The sequence below is a fragment of the Cervus elaphus genome, chromosome 17, assembly GCF_910594005.1.
Source record: "Cervus elaphus chromosome 17, mCerEla1.1, whole genome shotgun sequence".
Classification (NCBI taxonomy): domain Eukaryota; kingdom Metazoa; phylum Chordata; class Mammalia; order Artiodactyla; family Cervidae; genus Cervus; species Cervus elaphus.
Genome location: NC_057831.1, coordinates 14,160,516 through 14,185,614, shown reverse-complemented (window position 1 = coordinate 14,185,614; position 25,099 = coordinate 14,160,516). Strand labels below are relative to the sequence as shown.

At 37.0% G+C, this 25,099-nt stretch overlaps 1 protein-coding gene across 18 annotated transcripts in view; it reads right to left on the bottom strand.

The window, feature by feature from the left end:
* Positions 1-25,099, bottom strand: part of CAMK2D (calcium/calmodulin dependent protein kinase II delta) — a 299,891-nt gene that overhangs the window by 33,237 nt on the left and 241,555 nt on the right. For 4 of the 18 annotated variants that reach the window (XM_043870837.1, XM_043870833.1, XM_043870838.1 and 1 more), the window contains exons 8-15: positions 23,913-23,996; positions 15,683-15,777; positions 12,901-13,023; positions 12,576-12,659; positions 12,092-12,134; positions 8,742-8,779; positions 4,362-4,421; positions 2,151-2,192 (exon numbers count right to left, since the gene is read on the bottom strand). In XM_043870837.1, coding sequence (XP_043726772.1) covers positions 2,151-2,192; positions 4,362-4,421; positions 8,742-8,779; positions 12,092-12,134; positions 12,576-12,659; positions 12,901-13,023; positions 15,683-15,777; positions 23,913-23,996 — 569 coding nt within the window. Of the gene's footprint in view, positions 1-2,150; positions 2,193-4,361; positions 4,422-7,318; positions 7,352-8,741; positions 8,780-12,091; positions 12,135-12,575; positions 12,660-12,900; positions 13,024-15,682; positions 15,778-23,912; positions 23,997-25,099 lie in introns of all 18 variants that reach the window. The other 14 variants (XM_043870848.1, XM_043870842.1, XM_043870847.1 and 11 more) reach the window with 7 other exon arrangements.

Here is a 25,099-nt window from a genome sequence, read left to right as displayed (position 1 = left end):
GGACGTGCTGTTACAGTGCCCCGCAAGGTGTGCTTCCATAAGGACTTATAAGAAGTCGAATATATTAGCCTAGTGAATTTGAACCTTAAAAGGAACTTTTTTTATTCCCAAATAATTAGCAATTAGCCCCCTCTTTGTCTAAGGCATGACATCAAGCAGTAAATTTGTAGGCTATTTATCAGCCTGACTTCTTTGTAGAGAGAAAAAGCATTTCATGGAGTCATTTGATGAAAAAGTTAAGGGTAGTACTAAGATATACTGAAAGTACTTTGAGAAGAATTTCCATGTTTGTGATCAGCATGATGGAATTATATGAATAATTTACTTTCAAGGAAAATTAGATTTTTTCCCATTCATTTCTAAATCAGAAACTGGCTGTTTTCGATAAGAAACTTCCTCCCATTATAAAAAGACAAAGCTATTTCTTAGAAAAACTACAAATGAAGCTGCAGATTAATAAGCACACTTAAATGGACACTGTAGCTGCCAGTATTAAGATCTGTTCCTTAAAATGGTTGATAACTTTTTTCACTAATAACATAGTAATAAAATATTTCTAGCAAAGAAATTTAGTAATATTCATAAGAAAGAAACAATTTTCTACTTAGAATGATTAAAGGCTACTGCTAAAAAAAATTGGAAACTTCTAACCAATAGATATATGGTCAGTGATGAAAAACAAATTTTGGAAAATGACGCAAACATTCAGTGTACTTTTAGAGATTCAATATTCAAAAAATGATTTATGTAACTATGATATATAATATTTACTCCAAAGGGACAGACTAATCAAATATATATCCAGAGTCTCCACACACACAGAATCAAAGCAAAGAGTCTTCATGCGTTTCTTAATGTGACCTAGTGTTCAAATTTAAACTCAAGATGAGGATAAACCCATGCACTGTAAAAATAGACTAATTCATGTAAGCAAGAAACATCATGCAACAGCGCTTACAAATGACATAGCTAGAATTATCGAAGTGTCCACTCCAGCTGCTATGCTTGGTCTTTCACTTGCTAATGATATTGAAAATAATTGTTCTTATGTGTGATGCTCCTGACTATCTGGAGTCTTTCAGGGACTTTAGAACATTTTAAGTGTCATGACTCTAAAATACATCTCATGTTAAGGAATATAACACTTCATTTTTTTTTTTACTTTAATGATTTTAATGTTGACCAACTAAATGTTAAACCAGAACTGTTTTCTAAGACTTTAACACTGTTGACAGTAGTAAGGAAAAGTAACCAGTGACTATACTTAACATTTGAGAAAGATCTGATGAAGTATTTTTTCCTTCCCTTAGAGATGTAATAATGGATGAGAAGTAATAAAATGAAAAGATGGAATACATTCAGAAACTGTCTCCTTTCATCTTACAGATGTGTACACAAGTAGTGTAATTTAGTTAATGTGCTGTGCAAACAATTTACAGTGAATAGGAAACACTTTCAGGAAAAGTTTGGATTAGCCAAAAAATTCATTTGGGTTTTCCCATACCATCTTAACAGAAAACCTGAAAGAACTTTTTGGCCAAACGAAGAGTTAAATGTCTGTTTACTGAAATGCATAAACTTCAACAAAAACAAACATACTTCACAAGAAGTGACACTCCCTGATTCTCCTCAAATTCGTGCCAAACAACAAAAACACCACCAACAACAGGGAATTAAAAGAAAACAAAAAACAAAACACTATGACAACAGAATAAATTAAACTCAAAAGTAACATTAAATTTAAACAAATAACTATAAACTCATTTATTTTTTTTTGAAGGCAGTGGAATGACATAGCAAGAAATTCTAAAATTTCATGCACAATACATTTAAGACACAATGCACAAACAGGCATGGAGGGAAAAACAGATGAAATTGCTTAAGATACACAGTCATCTCGACATAAAGACTTGTTTACTGGACTTTTCCTGACTAATGGTACCATTCATTTCTCTTTCACGATGTCATTCATTTTTGTTTTGAAAGAAGTACGTGTATAGTTCCAGATAAATTAAGCCCAAGAGAAAGTAAGGCAGAAAAGGGTAAGGATTTTCTATCCTAATTTGAGGTAATGAATTGATTTTGCTCTGAGTATTTGATGAGATGTGTAATCTTGTTAAAGCAAGATGATGTTGAATCTTTCTGAATACCTTGTTTCCGTCAGGGTTGTGGATTACAGTAGTTTGGGGCTCCTGAGTGAGAACAAAATAGAGAAAGAAACAGTTCGCATTGGTAAGTACATTCTTAACTAGTGTAGGGACAGAGCAGAGTGAGCCAGCTGACACAACTAAATAGTGACAAGAGCTTAAGCGATGTTAACTACTGTCAGAGGTTGCAGCTGACAAGATCTCTGATGAAAGATCTCCCTGGTGAACCCACGAGATACAGTGCTTCGGTACATAGCAGCGGCATGCAAAAGACCTTATTCGTGATCAGCAAACAGACAAGGCTTTGAAGTCTGGAGACCTAAAGAGGCACTTGCTGTTTCACAAAGTCCTATAACAGACAGAGCTTTCCTTTCTTCTTTCACAAGTTGGTAATATCTGTCCCATGGAAAACTGGCACTGGAGATTAGAACTCTCTGAAGTAATCTCAAATTGTTTGTGAAGACATTTTTCAGCTGTATTAATCTGAGAACCAATCATGCTGTCATAACACACAGAAAAATACTCTTAGAAAACCTACAATCATCGGATCATACTTAAAAAGGGCTATTGTAAAGAATGTATTTCAAAAGTCCATAAGAAATTATAAGGAACATTGAAAAGGTTCTAGAACTAATCATATTAATCATTATGATTTGAGACGTACTGCTGTTAAACTGTTAGTTGCTCAGTCGCGTCTGACTCTTTGCAACCCCATGGACTATGGCCCGTCAGGCTCTTCTGTCCATGGAATTCTCCAGGCAGGAATACTGGAGTGGGTAGCCATCCCCTTCTCCAGGGGATCTTCCTGACCCAGGGCTTGTACTGGGTCTCCCACACTGCAGGTAGATTCTTTACCATCTGAGCCACCAGGGAAGCCCCGTATTGCTGTTAAATCCCACGTTAATTTATATGTAAGAAATTTCTGCTTTAACGATTATATACACGGAAGATTTGTCTGTGAAGTCATGCTTTTCCATAAAGAAAATACTACTATTTTTCCTATTGTTTCTAGTAGAAAATTGAAGAAATATTCCCAAGTGGAAAATAATAGTTAAATAACTGGTGTAAAAAAAAAAAGATTCAGTGTCTATACATCAATGGCATGCTTGGTACTTTCATTACATGTTGCCTCAGCAACTGGGAGTTACTGCAACCCACAGAGAATGTGCTTCAATCAGAAGCACTCTGCCCACTCAACCATCTCATTGCCACCAGTTTATGCTGCCGTACTTTGAAGGCATATTTACTGCTTCCTTTCTTCCTTTCCCTGGCTAGAGGTGTGATCAACCTGTTTTTTTGTTAGTAAGTAGTCTTGATGAGAAAGCATTTCTTTAAATGCTTTCAGGTTGAGCCTTCTGGTTAACCTTAGGTGAAATAATCTCATAACATTATCCATTCATTTGAAATTAACAGTACAGAGGACAGTTAAAAAAAATCAAAAACATTTCTGAAACTCATAGGTCAAAACATGGAATAGTTTGGGGGATATATTATGGAACTAACAACACTGACTGCCAGTATTCAAACTTTGAATTTTAACATAATAGGGTCCCGCAGTGTTACACTGATTGAGTTGTTCATAGTGTGATAGAAACAGACAAAACTCATGCCCATTGATAATTCAAAGCTCGGAGCTATGCAATTTCATTCTCTGGATTAAAGTGAAACAGTGATAATTTAATTTAAAACACAGCAAACAAAAAGCTTTAAATTATCCAGTGCCTCTTTATCTCAGAAACTGAGGTCTTACAAAGCCGTGTTGTCTTGATAAGAGAGAAATGGGAATTCTGAATAAGGTCTACATTTACTTTTGTCTAGCAATAGTCCTCTTAGCTCTCCTTGATGTCAACATTTGCGTCATGAAGAGAAGAAACCGTGGTTTGCATATCTACAGCTATCATCAGAAGGAGAGCTAAGAGAACCAAAGCACATTCTACTGTACTTCTAAGGCAGCATGCAACACTTTTAACTACAGAGACCATGGCTATCATCCATACAATGGTCAACAATGAAATGAGATCATCTCATGTTAGAAACACACTGCTGGACAATACCTTAACAAAAAGAAAAGAAATGAACTTTTTTTTCATATCTTACAAAGCAAAAACAAGAACAAAATAAAAAAAAATACGTATTTATAGAGTGAAAGCAAATGAGAGAAACAACGGAAAACAGTCAAGAACTTAAGAAGGGTTACAAAGAGTCCAGGTATACCAGCGCCGGGGTAGGAATATTTTCTTTGGGGCTGGTTACCACGTTGGCTTTGTTGTTTATCTGTAGGTATGCAGAAAATAGAAACAGAGACGCCTTAAACCCCTTGGTAGCCAATGTCTCCATACGCGGCATGTCTACATGGAGATATAGACATGAAAATAAAGAGCCACTGAAGATGAATGTGAAAGACACTGTGATGACTGACAGGAATGATGATCAATTCTAGTCTCCGATGCTCACACCCAGGCTAGGGCCACATCTGTGACGGTGGAGTGGGAAAATGGACTTGGCTGCCTTGGCTGAGTCACCTTAGCAGACAGACAAAGAGCTGCTTCAGCAGAGCTCAAATCAAGTGTCAGAGCATGAAATAAATGTAAAATTTTCATACTCTTCAAGTTGGATTCTGTAGCCCAGCTTCCAATTGTTCTCTGTTATGAATAAATTGCTTTTTTCATTTGATTCTTGAGCCTGAAGTCACACATAGACTGTCTTTCTCTGGGGAACCATCGTCATTTTGTTTAGTAGGTATCCAGTGAAAAACTTAGATCTTCTGAGGAAACGCAGGCTTTACAATCAATTTCTTAAAATGGTAAGTCTGGGTCTCCTTTAAAAAATACATCTTCCAATTATAAATGGGCAAACTGAACTCTTTTACTACGTGCTGGATGCAAAATGACTTTATTTTTCACAGTTGTTTGAGAGGAAATACCATGTATTCTGTCAAAGTGCTACGGCTATTGTTGAAGACTACACTGGCCATACTATTCCCATGTTTTAACATAATTGGTTTTGACCTTAAAGAAAGATCATTATCACTATGGAACCCACGCTGTGAAAACAATTCAGGAGGTCAATAATTATTGTAATGGCCCACAGAGAAGACTGTTGTCAAGTGGCAACTTGAAATTCAGTTTCAAGTACTTGATTTTGGGTACTAAAGAATCAAAGACTAATAATCAACATTCATTTGAACTCATGCATGACAACTTACATTGTGGTTTCAAACAAATATAAATTAACATTCATTTCTTGCACTGTATTATCTATTTTCTTTACATATTATCATCTAAAAAAAAACATGCCATGATTGTAGTGTAAATATACTTAAGGACTTAAAGAGAAAAACATTCTGCACAAAATAATACCATATGAATACTTATGATCAGTTATACCAATTTAATTGTTTAGACTTTCTGGGAATCCTTTTTTTCGTATTTTATACCTATGGATCATATTTAAAGTGACACCGAGAGGAGGACAGAAGGTCAAAAAAATTAACTTGGGTATGTAATACTTTGCTTTTCTATCCATTCCTATATGTATGATTACTTGGTGTCAGTACCATTTAAATAAGCTGTAACACTGTGCTCTGTGACATGCAGGAAGAGAGAAAACTTGGTGCCCTTTACTGGAAAACTATTAAACCATCAATCTACATTTTGTGGATAGTTTAAATTTTTTCTTTAAATAAAAGTGCACAGAATTTAACATAAAATTTGTGCAACAGCCAAAACAAAGAGATAAGAGAGAATGGAGTTTATTAAAGAGTGGTCAAAATTCAGTATTTAGTTTGGTATAGAATATATAAGAAGAGGGATACACATGCAAATAATTTCCTATTTAGGAAGAGTGTTGGCAAAACACAGCTAACTTCTTATCAAATGATCAGAAGCACTCACGATTAAAGCACATGTGTATTTAATATACTACATTTAACTTATATCAGTGGTTGCAAAGAATGAAAGAGGAATATACTGAGATATTTTCTGTTTTGAGATATGAGACTTGATTTTTTTTCCTAGGATGTGCTTGTCAAGAACTGTTTTGATTTACTGGAAATGTCCATGTGCACACCTATGTACACAAAGTTATCCGTACAAGTGCACACCCCTCAACACACATACACACACCCACACATGCGTTCACACGTAGCGTACACACACTGTCATCTCTTCCAAATGAAGGCCACTCTGTCTGGATGAGCCATCCTTTATTGTCAGGCATGGCAAAAGTTAGTTAAATGAATATGTGCCTCAACCACCACTTTTACTTGTGTTTAAATGTACAATTAAAAACTTCTGTTAAAGATTAGCTTAATGATTTTTTTTTGACTGCAGAAAATCTTTTGAAGGTTTTTATAATATTAATTAAAAACAACAGGAGAATTTATAGGTAAAAGGCTAGGAGTACTTCCTTTTAAAGAGTTGAATATCAAGCATGGGCTCAACCACAGCTGCCTTTTAAATATACAAGAGCTCTGGCAATTTTGTCTGTGAAATGTATTTATTTTGTATTATGGATTCAGAGTATTATTGAAAAAATTAAATGAAACAAATATTTAAATAATGCAGTGAGTTATTCTTATGAGGCAGGGGCAAGATATATCTATTAATATATATATCTATATATATTATATAGATATATATAATATATATATATTCCTATTTTTCAGGTGCTGAGTTCATGTAGTTTTGAGGTTAATAACATTTTTTTCAAAAGGTGCTTAACTGGGATGGGTCCATGGTAACATCACTTTCATGCTATTTATAGAACTCCATGGTGGATGCATTATGGTTTATCTTAACTAAGAATCACTGCTATTTTAATAATCATGATTAACTATTTAAAGATAATCCTATAGTAGTTTTTCACTTTTCACAATAATTACAGACATTAACTATGTCATAGTCTCCCTTCAGTTTTATGAAAAAATTGCACTGTCTTGTAAAAGACCCTTTAGTAATATATGGATGACAGTGTAAACTTTTTACATATCTCAAAAATTCCATTTCAAAGAAAAGAATAATTGAAGATGGGCACTGTGTAATAAACATTAACTTGTATACTTTCCTGTATTTTCCTATACTTTCTCCACTTATACTAACTTAGGTAAACAAGACTAATCTATTCCTAAGTGTGAATTTTCACAGAAGGAGAAATCTGGCAGAGATCCTCACCATCATCTGAACACTCGAACTGGACTTCCTTTTCTGAATTGACCAGTCAAAAAGAAAGGAAAAGAAAAAAATATGACCGGTTGAATTTTTAAAGTATCAAAGCATGGAGCACAGAATAATTTTGTCTTTAAAGAGGAACTGTAAGTTGACTGGAAGAAAAAAGTTTTGGAAATGTTTCTTTCTATATAAGAATAGTAGTGAAAATAAATATCTTAATAGAAACTATGAGATCTGCATCACTGAACACCACAGGAAAACACAGGCGAATAAAACATTTGGAAAATTTAAAATACCACATTTCCACCAATGTAACACTGGGAAAAAAGCAGACATCAACAGTCATTACTGAAATTTATGTTGAATAAACTAAGCAGAAGGAAGAGAATATTACAGATTGAGGAAAGGAATTAGTAAACGGTAAATGCCATCCTAATGGGAGTCACAAGTGCATGATCGTCATAGCTCTGGAAATTCCCAAATCACACACAGGCAGGTGGTGAAGCAATGACGGGGCATGAACACAAGTGACAGATGATATTCTGTGTTCTATATTCAAAATGAACTGACCACTTGACTTTGGGTCAAGTTCAAATGTTAGAAAATTAATTAATTCCCAAGAACGTTGAAGTGTTCATGAGGAATGTTGGCGTCTGCCATTGGAAGAGAAAGAAAAAGATTAAAGAAATAAAACATTAAGGTAATACTCTGGAAAGATAACAAACATAGTGCATGTATAAGGTTACATTCAATCAAAGGTAAATTCCCACAGGAAAAAAACCAGCATCAGTAGAAAGTAAATTGTATTATTTTGTTTGGAAACCCAAAACTTTTAGAAAAGTAAAAATACTCTGCTGCTGTCTTTCTTGGAAAAATGTTCTAATATTTCTTCAGAATATTCATGCTTATTCTGTCTCAAAACCTTATGACAGAAGAACAGGAACAATTAAGACCTTTCGAAATACTGTCCAAGCAGAGAAAATAGTCTTTTGAATTTTGATTTCCTAGACTCGATTTGTTTTTTTTAGTCTATAAAATTCAGCAGCCAGAATTTTAAAAGAACACTACATAACTATTTGGAAAAACATTTGGTTTTCATGAATTTTCAGGTCACCATGACAGTTTGAGGCTACAGTAAAGCAGAGAGGATTTACACACTCAATTTCTAAAGTAACTCCACATAAAATATTGTTTTGTCATGATTATTTAATATAAAACAAGTAGAAAAGATGTAGCTTTTCTTGGTATAAATATTAGTCATTTCTATATATCAAATTATTTTATATTTCATTCTGCATCCTGTACTATAATAAAAAGGAACTATAAAAAGTACGAGCTACAATGATTTAGAACTTATATTTAACATTTAAAAATGATCCAGCATCTGAAAGTCAGAAATGAGTTTAGGAGCACCTGTTTAACTTACCTTTACTCCATCTGGTTTCTTCAACAAACTCTTGGCTGCTGCAAAATGAGGGTAAAAATCAGTTTAGTGAGTTATCAACAGAAACCCACAGCCAGGCAACAAAACAAGTTATTGTTTTCTTCTACCTTTACTGATTTATGGCCAACATATGCCCGATTATCAAGGTCACACTGATGAGCGCGAGCTTACAGGACATTGAAATACAGTATCACTTTTCTTGGTCTTGTCACATCAAATTTAGAACTAAATTCTTATTTAGTTCATTGAAAATAATTGGACACTTTGTTGGTTACATTATTGGAGTTTATTTCACGGTTGCGAAAAGGATACTGGAACTTTAACTGGACTATGCTTTTGTAATCCAGAAAGTTGATTTCAAGTCTTCAGACATCAGCTCACAGATTGTATTACATGTTCATTCACACCAACGTATGGTGGCATGTCAGTTCTGCCACTTGAGCCCCTCTTCTGAGAGGTTTAAAACTCGTTTGTGAAAATCTGCTCTGGCTAAATAGCATTCTTTTTAATATGCGTATTTGAAATCAGATCATTTAATTTTTATAAAAATATTATTAATAATAACTGTATTTAAAAGGAAATGGTATGTTATCGGCCTAGAGCAAGTATTTCACACACTTAGTGTATGAACTTTTAAAAAAGGTATTTTTTTAAATGCATCAAAATCAGAATACAAAGGCTTCATAAACAAAAGCCTTCTACAGTGCAAAACTAAAAATCACAAAATTGAGGCATGAAAGAAAACAAAATGAAATCTTCAAAGAATTCCTAAACATGGTTTTTTATGAGACTTTACTTTTTGGGAGGGAGCATTCAGCATTCCTTCTGTTACTGAACTCCTTGAGTATATTACAAAGCAATGCTGTCCTTTCAAAAAATATACTTATGAATGGTACATATACAGTCAACAGATTATATAACTGTCAATGACAATTAGTAGATCAAGTGTAGAACATTCACAAATATGTAGGACAAAGTACACATTTATGCTTCAATTTAATGTTAATTATATATATTTAAATATATCAGAATAGAATTTGGTATCTGAGGTGGGAATACCTAGCTATGATAGAACTGCATGAACATGTAATTTCCTGACATCTGTTTGATTTGGGCCATTATTTTGCTATCACGTTGGTACGATTTTAACTTTAAAGATACAAAGATGTTAATTTTATTTAGCTTTTAGCAACAGCTATTAATTTATTATTAATGAGACTGTAAGAAAGAGTAGCCTTAGCACTAATACTGTGTGCCTGGAGCTAAAAAGCAGTATTTAGTGAATCCTGTGGCAGTTAATAGGTTAGAAAGCAAACTCAGAATAATTAGAATTGCAATAGCAAGCAAAGAGAAGACAATGATTTGGGGTAAGCAGCGATTTGGCCTGGGAGATGCAGAAATGTCCCTTTTGGTTACTATTTACCTTACCTCACAAGAAATACATTCCACATAAAGGGAGAAAAGAAAAAATAAAAACAACTTTATAACCATATACTCATGGACAAATTACTTTAAAGAGCATGTTTGGTAATGAAACACAATGAATACTCAAAACTAAAACACAATATAAACCACAAGGTGTAACTGAGTCTAATGTTATTCAGTTGGTTTTGAAGTGATGGAGTAAAAAAAAAGTTTGCTTTTCATGCTAAGACATTCAGAAACGATATCAAATCCACATATTAGTCATGAGTTTTTAGTTTACATGATGATGAAAGGAAAATGTGAGGTAAACAAAAAGCTTCCATACATGGGTGTATATATTAATAAAGGCCCAATTTACGCCTAACAGTGTATTTGAAACTGAAACAAAATATACAACCTTAATTCTGAAGGTTTTTTTTCCTGTTAGTCAGTCTGTCATTAACTGTATATACCATACCATCCTACTTTTTAGTGATTCACTAATTATTGGGCCACAGTGAAATATTAATTCATTTGAATATAGCATGTATCAGTTAATATTTAATGAGATGACACTGAATTCACCCATATAAATGTCAAATACATTAATCAACTGTTCATAAAACAGGTAACTTGACAGCAGCAGTAACAACTTTTACTACACCAAACAAATGGGACAAAATACATACAACTGACTAACGCAGTCCCTCAATTTGCAGCATTACTCATTGCATTATCATCACTGGTGGTGTTTAACAGGTGAGTGGAAGTCCTTGAAAAACCTACGATATCACATTATATACAATGGGGCACTAAAGGTGACCACCTAATAAAATGGTAAACAAGAACTAGAAATTGGTTGAGCAGCTTGGAAAACACGATAATGATACGGGTCATCCATCACCTGACATCACTACGACACGCAGGTGAGGTATGTGGCAGGAATAAAGCTCTTAGGACACAGCTGGGTCACTGGACGCCGCCCAGCACTCTCATACAGACAGTAAGTAAAGGAAAATGGTAGTATTTTTGGTACAACTGTCTGACAATGGTTCCAAGTCTAAATAGCTGAACAGTTAAGTTTTCACCAGTGCAGCTGTCTCAATGCTTCAGTCCCTCCCCATACATAAGACTGATTAGCTTTCACCAAAATTTAGGTTTTGGAAACCTGATCCTTTGAGCTAACCCATCAAAGAAGGGGGGGCTCCGAAACTCAATTTCTGGAAATAGTATATACTTTACGTCAATTCTGGAGAGCCACTCCTACAATAAAAGAAATAGTTAAGCTTCTTTCAGTCTATTATTTAAACAAACTTATTTTTGTCGGGAAATCATTTCAAAGAATGTTTATTACAGTGGGGTAGGTTCTTTGTAAATTCTTAAGTTTAGATACCTTTGTAAGTTGTAATCATTCTTATAGCATGCCAACATACTACAGTACTGTACTTTCAAAAGAACTTAGGCCTAAGAGAACTGGGTTCCTTAATAATGGTCTTCTAAAAATCTTTCTTATTAGGATTCCCTGAGAGAATGAGGCACACACAAAAAGACACTATTCATAGTTATTACTTTATGAGGTATCAATTAATTCTACATTCAAAATGCTGAGCTTCCAGTTGGGAGAGTATAGTTACAAACTGTGTCAACTTCAGCATGGAAGACAGCTGGGTTTCGAGCTCTGCTCCAGGCTGACTAGTGGCGGGGCTGCCTGGTTGCTCAAGGGAAGAGCGTAGTCATGGGCCAGCTAACACCCCTGTGGGACGGCACCCACGTCAGCTCCAACATGGCTGCCACGGGTGTGAAGGAACCCATGCCACATCTTTGCCATCCCTGAACAACAGTGTTTTATGTAGTCACTAAAAATTTTAAATTCAAAAAAAAGCTACTAGATAGGAGAGGAGAAAGAGCAGAGTTCTTAACACATGTACCTGAAAAATTCCTCGTAGCCAGCATAGTGGTCAAGATGGCACCCTGTCAGAGCAATAAGAATATAAAATTAATGCTGCTTTTGCAAATCTTTAACTTAACAAATAACTGTTTTTGATAACAAGTCTTCTCCTAACCTTATTTTCAGTCAGGAGATTTTTGTTTCTTTTCAGTTTTGGGTTTCCTCAGAGTAGCAGGCCTATGTTTCTTATAATAATGCTGGGACCACCCTGGTGGGTGCGGCCAGGTTCTGATTATTAATTTGCCCAGCTGTTTTTCACTGAATGGAGGGATCACATCACCAGTGATCCTAGCTCTTCAGGGTAGCTTTAATTCCAGTGATATTCCATTTCCCCAAGATCCAGAAGAAGAGTTTTGAGGCTTATACATTTTAAAGCCCTTTCTAATATAGTTCTGTTCCTCATATGGAATCTCACTTCTCACTCTGCCAAATCTCCCTCCACACACAAAAGTAAAATTTCTTACCTTTAGTTTTCTTCTCGCATTGAATTTCTTCAAGCAGTCTACAGTCTCCTGTCTGTGCATCATGGAAGCAACAGTAGAACGTTGCTGAAAGAGGAGAAAAATAAACTTAATTGAGGATATTTAAAAGATATTAAGTTTAACAGTATCCTCAATTTCGTCAAATTTTTACTAGTGGTTTCTGCACCTATCGATGAACTTATAAGTATTCAATTACAAGAGTTTCCTAATAATGAAAGACTGATTTTGCCAAGACTACTTGTAAAGAAATATCAAAGAATACATCTTTTATTTTGGCTCTTGGGGTCTCTGGAGAACTGTCACTTACACAGATCCATGGATGTTTCAGTGCCTCTGAGGCTGTGATACGCTTTGCGGGGTTGATAGTAAGCATTTTATTGATGAGGTCTTTGGCTTCAGGAGTCACGGTGTCCCACTCTGGTGATGGAAACTTCAAAAATACAAGTTTATAAAGAGTTTAAAAGAGAGATACACTCAGCGGAACATGGAAGAGCCAAATATACTAATCATTTCCTTAAGTAGTGTGTTTCTTCATAAATTTACTTTTTGTAGAAGTTAAATTGTATCTACATGTAGACAAAATTTTTAACTTTTTACTTTATTTTGGAGGATAACTGGTTAACAGTGTTGTGATAGTTTCAAGTGGACAGCAAAGGGACTCAGCCATATTTAGCCAAACTGATGTAGATATATACCATCTATTCCCTCTCTATGTATGTATCTATATATTAAGATTGTGTGTAACTATAAGGGACAAAGAGGTACACTAAATTGCCATGTTATAAGTAGTGATATACATTTTTAAATTTGAAAAAACAAAATGAATCTTCTAGTCCTCTAAAAAAATCTTTGTTTAATCTGCAAATTCAATTTTATGCAATCTTTCTCATAACTATCTTTGCAATTTTACAAAAGTCAATAAAGCTTAGAAGTTGTCACATCAGCACGCTACTATGCCAAGGTTCAAAATGTTGTATTACATACTTCCACATCTCATAAGCAGTAACAGCAGAGAAAATAAAACAGCTTCAATTCCTGTTCCAAAATGGACCTATTAATTGTCACTATTTGGAGTACAGCAGTAAGACAAAATTTGAGACTATAAGAGCCCAGCAGGATTTCATTTTAACACTTGAAAGAGGTTAATCTACTTAATTATAAATTTCACTAAGTTCATGAAAGTAACCAACACTTATAACTTTTATTAGTAATCATATATAGTCATAAAGTAAAGTAATTTTAAATTTCTCTGTAAACTTTTTGTTGATAACTATGTAACCTCACATTCGCTTAATAAGCATATTTAGTAGAAATACTATTCTTGATGGGTTAAGAAGAATGCATATCCCATTGGCTTCTGACAAGATATTAGGTTCTTTTCCCAATTTATGAATTTTTATAGACAATCTTGAGAAAAAAGCTATTGTCACTGTGGCCTAATGGACTTCAGTTGGTTCACTTTTAGGAGCCATGTGTGACTTGTGATGTGCATTTGTCATTTGTGATCATGTGCATTTGTGATCCACTGGCAAAATGAAACACAAGAAAAATGATACTGACTCTTTAATGCTTGCACATTTTTGCCAGTTTAATACCTATCATTTCAATTCCAGAAGTTTACTTTGGCCAGTTGTAAGAACTTGCTAACCATCAGGAACTATTGAGGAAACACTCAAGTCTGCTTCTTTGTGATGTAGAGATTTTCTGACAACAAATGAGGGGCTGAATTCACCAAGATAAAAGTGGGTCCTTCTCTTATTTTTCTAACTTTCACAAAGGCATTTCTTTACATTCACCAAGCAGTGCATCTGCAGAGTTATGCTTTTCGGGTGAAAAGCGAGAGCGTTAGTCCTCAGTCATATCCTACTCTTTGTGACCCCATGGACTGTAACCTGCCAGGCTCCTCTGTCCATGCAATTTTCCAGGCAAGAATACTGGAGTGGGTAGTCGTTCCCTTCTCCAGGGGATCTTCCCTACCCAGGGATTGAACCCAGGTCTCCTGCACTGCAGGCAGATTCTTTGCCATCTGAGCCACCAAGGGAGAAGCAAACCCCTGTCTTCCCAGAGGGGTGCCTAAGTTCTAGTCTGGGAAGATGGTGAGGGCACTAAAATGGCCAGGCAAATCACAATTTGGATTAATTATGATTAGTCTGGCTAGAATGGAATGCTTCAAAATAATAGATTTTAAATACCTGTGAAACATTCATCCATCTAAATGTTACATTTAGTCAGGGGAGTCCATGATAACTGATACAGTATAATATAGATTTCTCATAACTTCTCTCTTTACCACATTGCGCTCTTAACTTGCACTCACAAGGCGGACCCGTTACTGCCTACCACTTAGTTAGCCCACTTAATAACACAGGAAAAGCATCTCCAGACCTCGCGTTCTGACTTCCAGAGGGCTGTGTGAGGTAAAATCAGAGGAAGTGGTAAATCATATTTATCAGAGGAGAGAAAATTACACCAAAGAGCACAAAGTTAAGCCATACAGACAAGTAGGTTAAGGCCTTACTCTTCAATACAGGCCTTAATTCATATGCCTAGTTTCAAATATCCTAATTGTAAATTAAATGTATTGTAACTGTGATTTTCCAATATTTTTCAACTGTGAAAACCATTCTTTAAATGAATGCTTTCACAGAAGCTCACTGGATAAACAAAACAAAACAGTCAAGGCTGACATTAAGGAGCAATGCTCTATTTGACACATGATTCACTGCAAAATATTGTTAACATATAATTATGCAGTAAGCATTTGAAAATATAATTCAGCTAATAGGTAGTAACCACTTTTAAAGCAAAAATACTTTAATTTTTATATATTTTAAAATGCACTAAGATTCAGTAGCTTTGATAAGCAAGGTCCTTCCTTAGAGATTTCAAACTGTTTTCCTTTCAATTTTATGAAGTAAAGGGCTAGAAGGAAATAGAAACTAAATATATATGTTACATATCTTATTCTTTTTTCCTAAAGGAGAGGAAAATAATAAGTGATATTACTAAAATAGCAATGAAAAATCTGTTTTCTGATAAATTAAGAAACCAAACCCTAATATAAAGCTATATGAATATTTATTACATACATCATAAGCTCCAGCCTTGATCTGCTGATAGAGTCTGTGTTGGTCTTCATCCCAGAAGGGTGGATATCCAACCAGTAGAATGTAGAGGATGACTCCTGTAGGGAATGAGCATATTAACGCAATGTTAAGTCACAGAGACACCGAGAAGTTAAACAGGGCAGATCCACAGTGATATTAAGCCACATCCATTCAAAGACAGAAAACTGGATGGTTGGTAAACTTCAGAGACATGTTATCTGAAGTGTTCTGTGGAGGGTGAATGCTGCTCCTCCTCTGCTCGAGGACTTTGACAACGTGGCAGTCCAAGGCACGCACCAAAGAGCTAATTCTGAAATGCACAGCGGAGCAGCACAGAGATGTGAAGCTCCCCCGCCACCGCGGGGGCACGCTGGGCAGCCCTGAGCCCTGCGTACGCACGACCGCCCTGTGCTCTTGTCTATCTAGATACCATGTGATTTTAGTCACTTTAGAGGCTGACATTTAGAAACATGACATAATATTACTTCCTCTTAGTCATTTTGCCTCTTAGTCATATTGTCACCCTGCTTCTTTGACTTCTATGCAGAGTACATCATGAGAAACGCTGGGCTGGAAGAAGCACAAGCTGGAATCAAGATTGCCGGGAGAAATATCAATAACCTCAGATACGCAGATGACACCACCCTTATGACAGAAAGCGAAGAACAACTAAAGAGCCTCTTGATGAAAGTGAAAGAGGAGAGTGAAAGAGTTGGCTTAAAGCTCAACATTCAGAAAACTAAGATCATGGCATCTGGTCCCATCACTTCATGGCAGATAGATGGGGAAACAGAGGCCGACTTTATTTTTTTGCGCTCCAAAATCACTGTAGATGGTGAGTGCAGCCATGAAATTAAAAGATGCTTACTCCTTGGAAGGAAAGTTATGACCAACCTAGACAGCATATTAAAAAGCAGAGACGTTACTTTGCCAACAAAGGTCTGTCTAGTCAAGGCTATGGTTTTTCCAGTGGTCATGTATGGATGTGAGAGTTGGACTATGAAGAAAGCTGAGCACCGAAAATTTGATGCTTTTGAACTGTGGTGTTGGAGAAGACTCTTGAGAGTCCCTTGGACTGCAAGGAGATCCAACCAGTCCATCCTAAAGGAAATCAGTCCTGAATATTCATTGGAAGAACTGATGTTGAAGTTGAAACTCCAGTATTTTGGCCACCCAATGCGACTCATTTGAAAAGACCCTGATGTTGGGAAAGACTGAAGGTGGGAGGAGAAGGGGATGACAGAGGATGAGATGGTTGGATGGCATCACTGACTCAATGGACATGAGTTTGGGTAAACTCCAGGAGTTGGTGATGGACAGGGAGGCCTGGCGTGCTGCGGTTCATGGGGTCGCAAAGAGTCAGACACGATTGAGCGACTGAACTGAACTGAACTGAGTCATTTTGCTAATTAGGACATTTTGTGGAGCAATGGTGCCCTGGTTACAGATTCATGCTCTAAATATCCAGGGTGCCTGGGAGTGTGGGTACCATATAAGAAGATGAAAATCCTTTCCTCACTAATGATCTTAGTCTTCAAAGATAGTTTCTTCAGTAAAACAGCTAAACCAGTGATACTACAGAAGAGCATATACTACAAAGAGGGAAAAGAGGAGACTGAAATTGTGCATAAAATTCAGAGTTAAATTCTCAGCTTTAAGACAATTTAATATCTTTTTCATAAATATGCAGTTATTGAGAAACTAATCAACACCTGATTTAATCTTTAAATTAAACAAAATTCTCGTATCCAGTAGTTTTTAACTTGCCCTGAAATCAAATCTGGGGTTTAAATGTCTCCTTGGATCATCCTCTTGGTCATCGTATGTCCCTTCCTCTACTTTTGAAACATTTTATGGCCCTGCTTAAGGTCTTCCATTTCCAGCCCACTCCCCAGAGGAAAGTCTGCCGTTGCTCTGCTGTCTCCTGCCTGCTTTTCTCTTGTGGAGTCCCCTTCACCAGGGAAGCTTGGGAGGTGGTAAGCTAGGTGACATGCTCCCTGGTGGGCCTGCATCTACTGTCTCCCAAAGCTGGTCTCTTCATTTCCTTACCTTTACTCTGTGAGGGACACAGCCCTGCTCCTGTTCACCAGACCCGAAACATTTATATGATAGACACTGTTGCAGCCAAGATGGCTTTAAACAACGGTTTAGTCATCCTAGGATTTTCTAACCCGCTTTAGGAAGACCCAGTTCAAAAAGCTATCATGATCAGAACAAAGCATTTTAAACGACACTCTTAAATAAACACCCAACAACGCTTTAAAATCAAGATCAAAAGGGACTTCACCACAGTGAAATTAAAAAAAAAAAAGTACAGTGCAGAAAATCAAATATAATATTGGTACCTTACTTTGCAATACAAAAATGTTTTTTCTATTTTTCAACATATCACAGACTTAATGTTTATTCATTTAAATTTATTTTAATATTTTTCCTATCTGATTTAACAGATGCATTTAATGATGATAATAATTATGATGATGAGTGTGTGGATGCAAGTAGAAAAAAGGATATACCTAAATAGCTTTAACCCTTTGCTATGGTTTAGGGGGTGAAGAAGAAAATCAGCTTTGCAATGGAAACAGTCTATAGTCATTTAAAAATACTCATTTCTCTAATAAACATCTGGAGTTAAGTTGTTATAAAATTATAAAACAGAGCCACATCTGTAACATTTAGCATTCTGGACCTGGGCATGGCCTGCTTCTGAAGCTTTGTTCTTGTGAGTTACATCTACTGGTTGACACTCGGTATGGTACTTTTTGGGAAGGGAGGCTCACAGACATTTCATTCCCTAAGAATCAGCACCCACTACATTAATAAATGCTCATGATTTGTTTGAGGGATGTCTACAAAAAATATACTTTAAATAAAATAATAGCATAAATATAGTGGATTTAAAAATACTTTTAGGCTACAAGACATTATTGAGCAGACTGATGTGAAACTGTCAATTAGAGACGTGGGTTTGATCCCTGGGTCAGGAAGATCCCCTGTGTAGGAAATGGCAACCTGCTCCAGTATTCTTGCCTGAAAAACCCCATGGGCAGAGGAGCCTGGTGGGATACAGTACCCTTGGCTGCAATGAGTCGGACACAGCTGAGCACAGTTCTACTACGCCTTCCTTAGTCTAAGAGCAAGTTATTTCATCAGCTGTTTGGTTACCCTGAGAAATGGCTCATAGAGGAAAGATAGGGTAATTAGTTTTTCCCTTCTTTAATAATCAGCTTTCAAAATAACACTTTGATTCCCCAAACATCCTCCAAAGGCCAGGATTTAGGTTGTATTTTGACTACTATTACTATGAGTGCATACATAAATTTAAATGTATTTAATATTTTAATCCATTACTGTTATTTTTCTTATTTATCTTCTAACTGTCCGATCTTTAACCAGTCAAAAGCACTTCAAAGTGGCTCCTGAGTCCTGTTAACACAAGCTCTATAGCCTTTAATAGTTTCTGTTCTTTCTGGTCTCACCAGATGCTCTTGGATCATTACTTTTCCTAATCCAGACTTGGAATCAGCCACTTCTACAAGGAATCTTGATTTCTTATGGAGGCAAACAGTATATAGAGACCAGACTGGGAAGTCTGAGGTGTGCTCTATGGGAACTACAGGTTTCTTCAACAAATAAATTGAGAAACAAGGAAAGAGGAGTGAGGAGAAGAAGCAGACCTTACAAATAACAGAGACTTAAGAGACCAAACTGATAATGAAATTATGAGACAAAGGGGCAAATAGCAAAATTACTACATATTTGATGATTTTAAGCAATTACTATTACATGACATTTAAAAATATTTCTATTATTAACATGTTTTTTAAAAAGCCATTTTCTTTTAGAGGTATTCATTAAAATATTTATAGATATATTGATATGATGTTTGGATGTGACTTAAATAATCTTGGGATGGAGGACTGAGTCAAGTGATGAAGATGAAATAAGATTAGCTATCAGTTCAGTATACTATTATCCTCTCTACTTTTGTAGACAGAATTTTCTGTAACAAATTTTCCATAAAAGCTAAACTATTTGACACAGTCCACTTCATATAACATTTTTAAAAAATGAAAAACAAATTTTCATTATCTTATGTACACATTTGTGCTTGGAATATGCTAAGAGATGTTTGATTAATAAGAGTTGAGAAGTACTGATTACTGATTAGGTAGAAAGACTATATTATCAAGAACATTCAAAACTGATTTTAATGAAAGCTACAGCTTTAGAATGTAAAGGCTGTTCTTATGAAAAAAAGGTGAAGCCGCAATGCTGAGAAACTCTTGAGAAGTCAGTGGGAAGTTAACAGCGCAGTCTAACAAGCACCCACTTCAAATGCTCAAAAAGTAAAGGGCACACCACAAGCTCGTGTGCAAAATGCAGGGGAGTCTGGAAATTAACTAGTGAGGGGTAAGAACAGCTTCCTTTTATCCCTTATGCAAGCCCAAAACCAAAACACAATTCAAATAGGGAAATACTCTGGGACCTACGGGGCCAATGATGGGCAGAACAAAGATCTAAAAGATCAAGGCCAACAAGTTAGTAAATTATTTTTCAGATGATGAAAGCTATTTCTGTCATGCGGTAGGGCTGGCAAACACACAGGCTGTCTGGCATCAGGCTGAGGTGCCTGCTGGGCAGGAGGGAGGGAGGCTGCCGGGGACAGCCTGTGTCCATCTGTCTGGCAGGTATAGCAGCCTCGTAGGAACACAAGCATCTTGCTATTAGTTCTTTCAGTTACTTTAGGGAAGCCAGAAGCTGATAACGTCCAAAGAAATCTCCTGACAATTATATAATTTATTATATAAATTTAAAGATAAATGTCAATTCTCTCCCCCTCCCCCCATAAATGGTCCAAGTATTATTTATTATTAACAAAACATGATAATAATAACAATAACAGCTGTAGATCACCTGTTTGTTATTTGTGCTCTACCTAAGAATCCTAAATTTGCTGCCCTAAAGGAATTTGCAACTACCTGCATTATGCAGCTCAATAATGGTGTGCATCAGAGTTTGTGGAAATGCAAATTCCTGAACTTCATCACAGAGAATCTTATTCAGTGGTTTCATGGGTGGGTCCCAGAAAATTGTATTTTTGATAAGTACTTGGGTAGGTCACCTTGAAGCATGTGGTCTGTGATCCACAGTTTGAAAATATCAAGTCAGGGAAATAAATAAATACTATATCTAGAGAAATATCTGAAAGTATGTCAGTTCAGACTAAGAGAATGTTGGTAGAGATTATGGGGAGAAAGCTCCAAGGGCTGAAGACTAATGAAGACGTGGGTTGTCAGGGATGAAGGCAGTGAGCCTTCTGAATGTGAGGCATAGCTGGATGGTTCAGCATAAGAGCCACAGAACAGGTGAAAGGAACACATTGTCCAGCAGGCTTGAGATTTCAAAACGGCAAATACCTTCTTAGAAGGTGCTTGATGTTGACTTATTCCAGCTGAAATATGGAAAGGCTAAGGCTCAGAAATCACACAACTGCTGGACCTAATTTGGCCATGAACGAAAACAAGGAACACATCCCCCTAAGATTTCAAAGGTTTGTTACAAGTTACAATATATTCTGTGACAGCCACTAGGTTATTATCACACACAACTGTTCTGATATCTAATGCAGGTAGAGAAGTAACATGACAAGCTGTGTGTCCACTGTATTTTCAGACTTACATTTATTATTTTTTAAAACCAAGACGTAGAAGGAAGTTGTTAAAACCAGTCATTCAGTGGCATCTATAAACAACATTTGCTCACCTCACTATGGAATTATGGAAATAGCTATATAAGCTAGAAAACTATCTGAATCAATTTACTGTTGTTAATGGCAGAACATACGACTATATTCTTGCTTCATTAATGTCTATCATTTACTTTCCAGTAATGGACTAGTAGCTTTCAAAGCCCAGATATAAGTCAGGCTATATTCTGTGTGAGATCATTAAAGCAGTGGTGATAAGTATTTTAAATTTTCTGTGTATGGATTATTGTATGTTTCTAATGAAAAAAATGCACAGATTTCTTTAAGCCATTATACCAAAGCTGTACTTCACTCTGTTCTGTGTCAATTACCCAAAGGCAACTATGGTAGAGTACTTGCCATTTTGCTAAATGACTTATTCTGTATTTCCTTTCTTATCTGGGTTATCTCATTTTTTTACCATACTATCCAATGTCTAGCTTTGCAAAGAAGTAGTTATTAAGAGCTAGCGTTGAGGAATGGTTGAAAACGAGATTCTCTCAAGATCTGCCGTTACCAAAAAGCAGTAAATAAAGTGTACATTACTTTGGCAGCTATTACAATGGGAATGAGAAAATGTGTACCATCTTGTAAGTAAACTGAGTTTAATGTAACCTTCAAGACATATAATAAAATGATAAAGCTATTCCAAACAGCAGAGACCCAGAAATGTAAGAAAAGGCATAAAAATATCTTATTATGTTCCAGGTAGTGAGCAGTGTGTGTGTGTGTGTGTGTGTGTGTGTGGTTGGGTAATTTCCCCCAAATATGTAACACTGTAATATCTAAGACACTTCTGCAGTTAACTGTGTGATCCCAAGGGCATTTTTCAGCATGCAATTAAAGGATACCAAAATTTCTACAGAAAATAAGGGTTGGTGGCCCTAAATAGGGCAGGCTTGTCACAAAGGGATTTGGCTGTTTGTAAAAAACAAAAAAAAACATGTAAAAAGAAAAGATAAGGAGAGAACTGAGCAAAATGAAAGATAACTCTACCCATGGGAAAATGAGCTGAAATCTGAAAGATGCCCTGTGGCCCTGAGTTTCTAGAGTCATTCATGAGATGTGTGTGTGTAAAAATTCCTCTTGGTAGTTCTAGGAGGCAAGTACCATTATCAACACCATTTTAAAAGATGGTCTCACTCTGGTTGAGATGTCACTCTGGTTCAGACCTGTCTGTATTACACCCTCTCTTCAGTGCTGGGTACCACTCCAGCTCCACGCTCGCCCACCAATAAAAGCCATCTGCATCTGTCAGTCTCTCGGGGTACTCCGCTCCTTTTAAAATTCATCCACAGAAACAGATCTGTGACGGAGGTTGATTTCTTGCAAACAAAATATTTTGAGTTATCTTCCATTAACATTTAGACTTGAACAACGGCATTTTGTGGCAATGCTCTCACCAAAAGGATTTTAGAGTTCCTGCTTAGGAAATAGTCTCAGGCAGGAAAATAGAGCTTGGAGCTCACCTAAGACACTACCCTTTAAGTGACAACTCCAACTTTTTAGAATAATAATAGCTGTTTGCATTTCAAATTGCTTTACAAACTCTAAAAACCCTATCTGACCCTCATACAGCTCTATGAAGGTCAAATATTTCTATTGTACACGTAAAGAAGCCAACTCAGTGATACTAACGAGATGGGGTCAGCCGATGCAGAGCAGACTTGAACTCGGGCGTTGTGACTTTAAATGCTGTGCTCGTCTCACATCTGCCTTCTTAGGCGTGGAAGTAGCTCTAAAAGCCAAGATACACCCAGCTGGAGGTCACACACCAATGTGTTGGTTGTGCTAATGATACAGTGTCCGAAGCCTAGAGGGTTAGCGCCTGCCCAGTAACTCCAGCAGAAGATGTTTCAGGATACCCTGAAGTACCCCTTTTATTTCCGTCTCCTACCTATTTGAAGTGTATGTTGACACACAGAAATTCTGCTATAAAAGTTGTGGTGGAGACTCTCCCCATTCTTTGAGCCTACACAGGCTATGTTTTGATTAGAGCTTGTTGCTAAAAGCCAGGCCTAAACCAGAGCCCAGGCCCCACAGGACAATTTCTTTCTTTTCCAAGATGCACTCTTTTTCTCCTAATCCCTGCTGAGCATCTTGTGTTGCAGACAGAACAGCTGTGGTCAGGGCTCCCTGGAGGAGGTGAGAGGACAGGGGCAGAAACCCCACACCCTCTGTGGGGGACACTCTACGGCCCTATCTCAAAGTGCCTCCTGGGCCTCGAGCTTCAGCATCACCTGGGAACTTGTTAGACACGCAAACACTCCCGTCCCAGACCTACTGAATCAGAAACAGCAATCTTTAACGGGCTCTCCAGGCGACTCTGTTGTAGGCTAAAGTTTGAGAACGTAACTTTCTTAAGTTGATTGCTAGAGAGCATCAACCTCAGATTTGACAGATACTATTTTCATTGTAACAACAGTGGTGTGCTGCAAAATTTGCATGAAAATGATTCCTTACCGCACGCCCACATATCCACTGGCTTTCCATAAGGATCTTTACGTAAAACTTCTGGAGAAAGATATCCAGGTGTACCAGCAAAGCCTAGGGAAAACAGATGTTAATGAATGAAAACCAACTTGGCAAAACCAATACGAAATGGCAAAGCAAGGAAGAAGCTTCTTCGGGCTTCTTTATCTGTTGATCTGTTTGTCAGGGTAAGACACAGCTCTTAGGGAAATAAAATAACCTGGACGAGCTTCTCTCTGTAGCAGTCTTAACATCAATCTGTCCTGCACTGTAGCTAATTAGAAGAAACACATCTTCCTTTTCCCGCAGACAGAGAAACCTTTCTATGGTGCTGCAGAGTCAGGGTATACACTTCAGACTGCCTGCTCAGCAGCGCTGATTCCCCTTCACGTGCAAGTTAAAACTGAACCTGTGGAAGGGTCAGACATGCCACCCCATTCCGGGAAGAAACCAGGAGAAAACCGCAGGAGGTGACACTTATCGTGCTGCCTCGTAATATATTAGGGAGGCTGTTGCTGCTGCTGAGTTGCTCAGTCGTGTCTGACTCTTTGCGACCCCACAGACTGCAGCCCGCCAGGCTCTTCTGTCCGTGGGATTTTCCAAGCAAGAATACTGGTGTGCGTTGCCATTTCCTTCTCTAGGGGATCTCCCTGATCCAGGGATCGAACCTGTGTCTCTCGCATTGCAGGCAGATTCTTTACCGCTAAGCCACCAGGGAAGCATTATTATGAGGGGTATTTACCTAGAAAGTGGGGCTTGCCTGGTGGCTCAGATGGTAAAGAATCTGCCTGCAATGCAGGAAACCTGTTTCTGATCCCTGGGTCAGGAAGAGCCACTGGAGAAGGGAATGGCTACTCACTCCAGTGTTCTTGCTGGAGAATCCCATGGACAGAGGAGCCTGGTAGGCTACAGCCCATAGGGTTGCAAAGAGTCGATATGACTGAGTGACTAACACTTATTTACAAAGTAGAAGGACCCAAAACATAGATCCTGGGGATAAATTTAAAGCAAATTTTCAGTAAATATTTTTGATAGTGAGGTAGTCTAAGGGAGGAGGATGGGGCTGAGAGTAACTGAAGAACTCACTAGGAGAAGAAATGCGCTCATAATATATCAAAGAGCTCACTCTGTACTAATAAGTAATCACTGTGTACTTATAACTGTCAACTGAAGAGAAG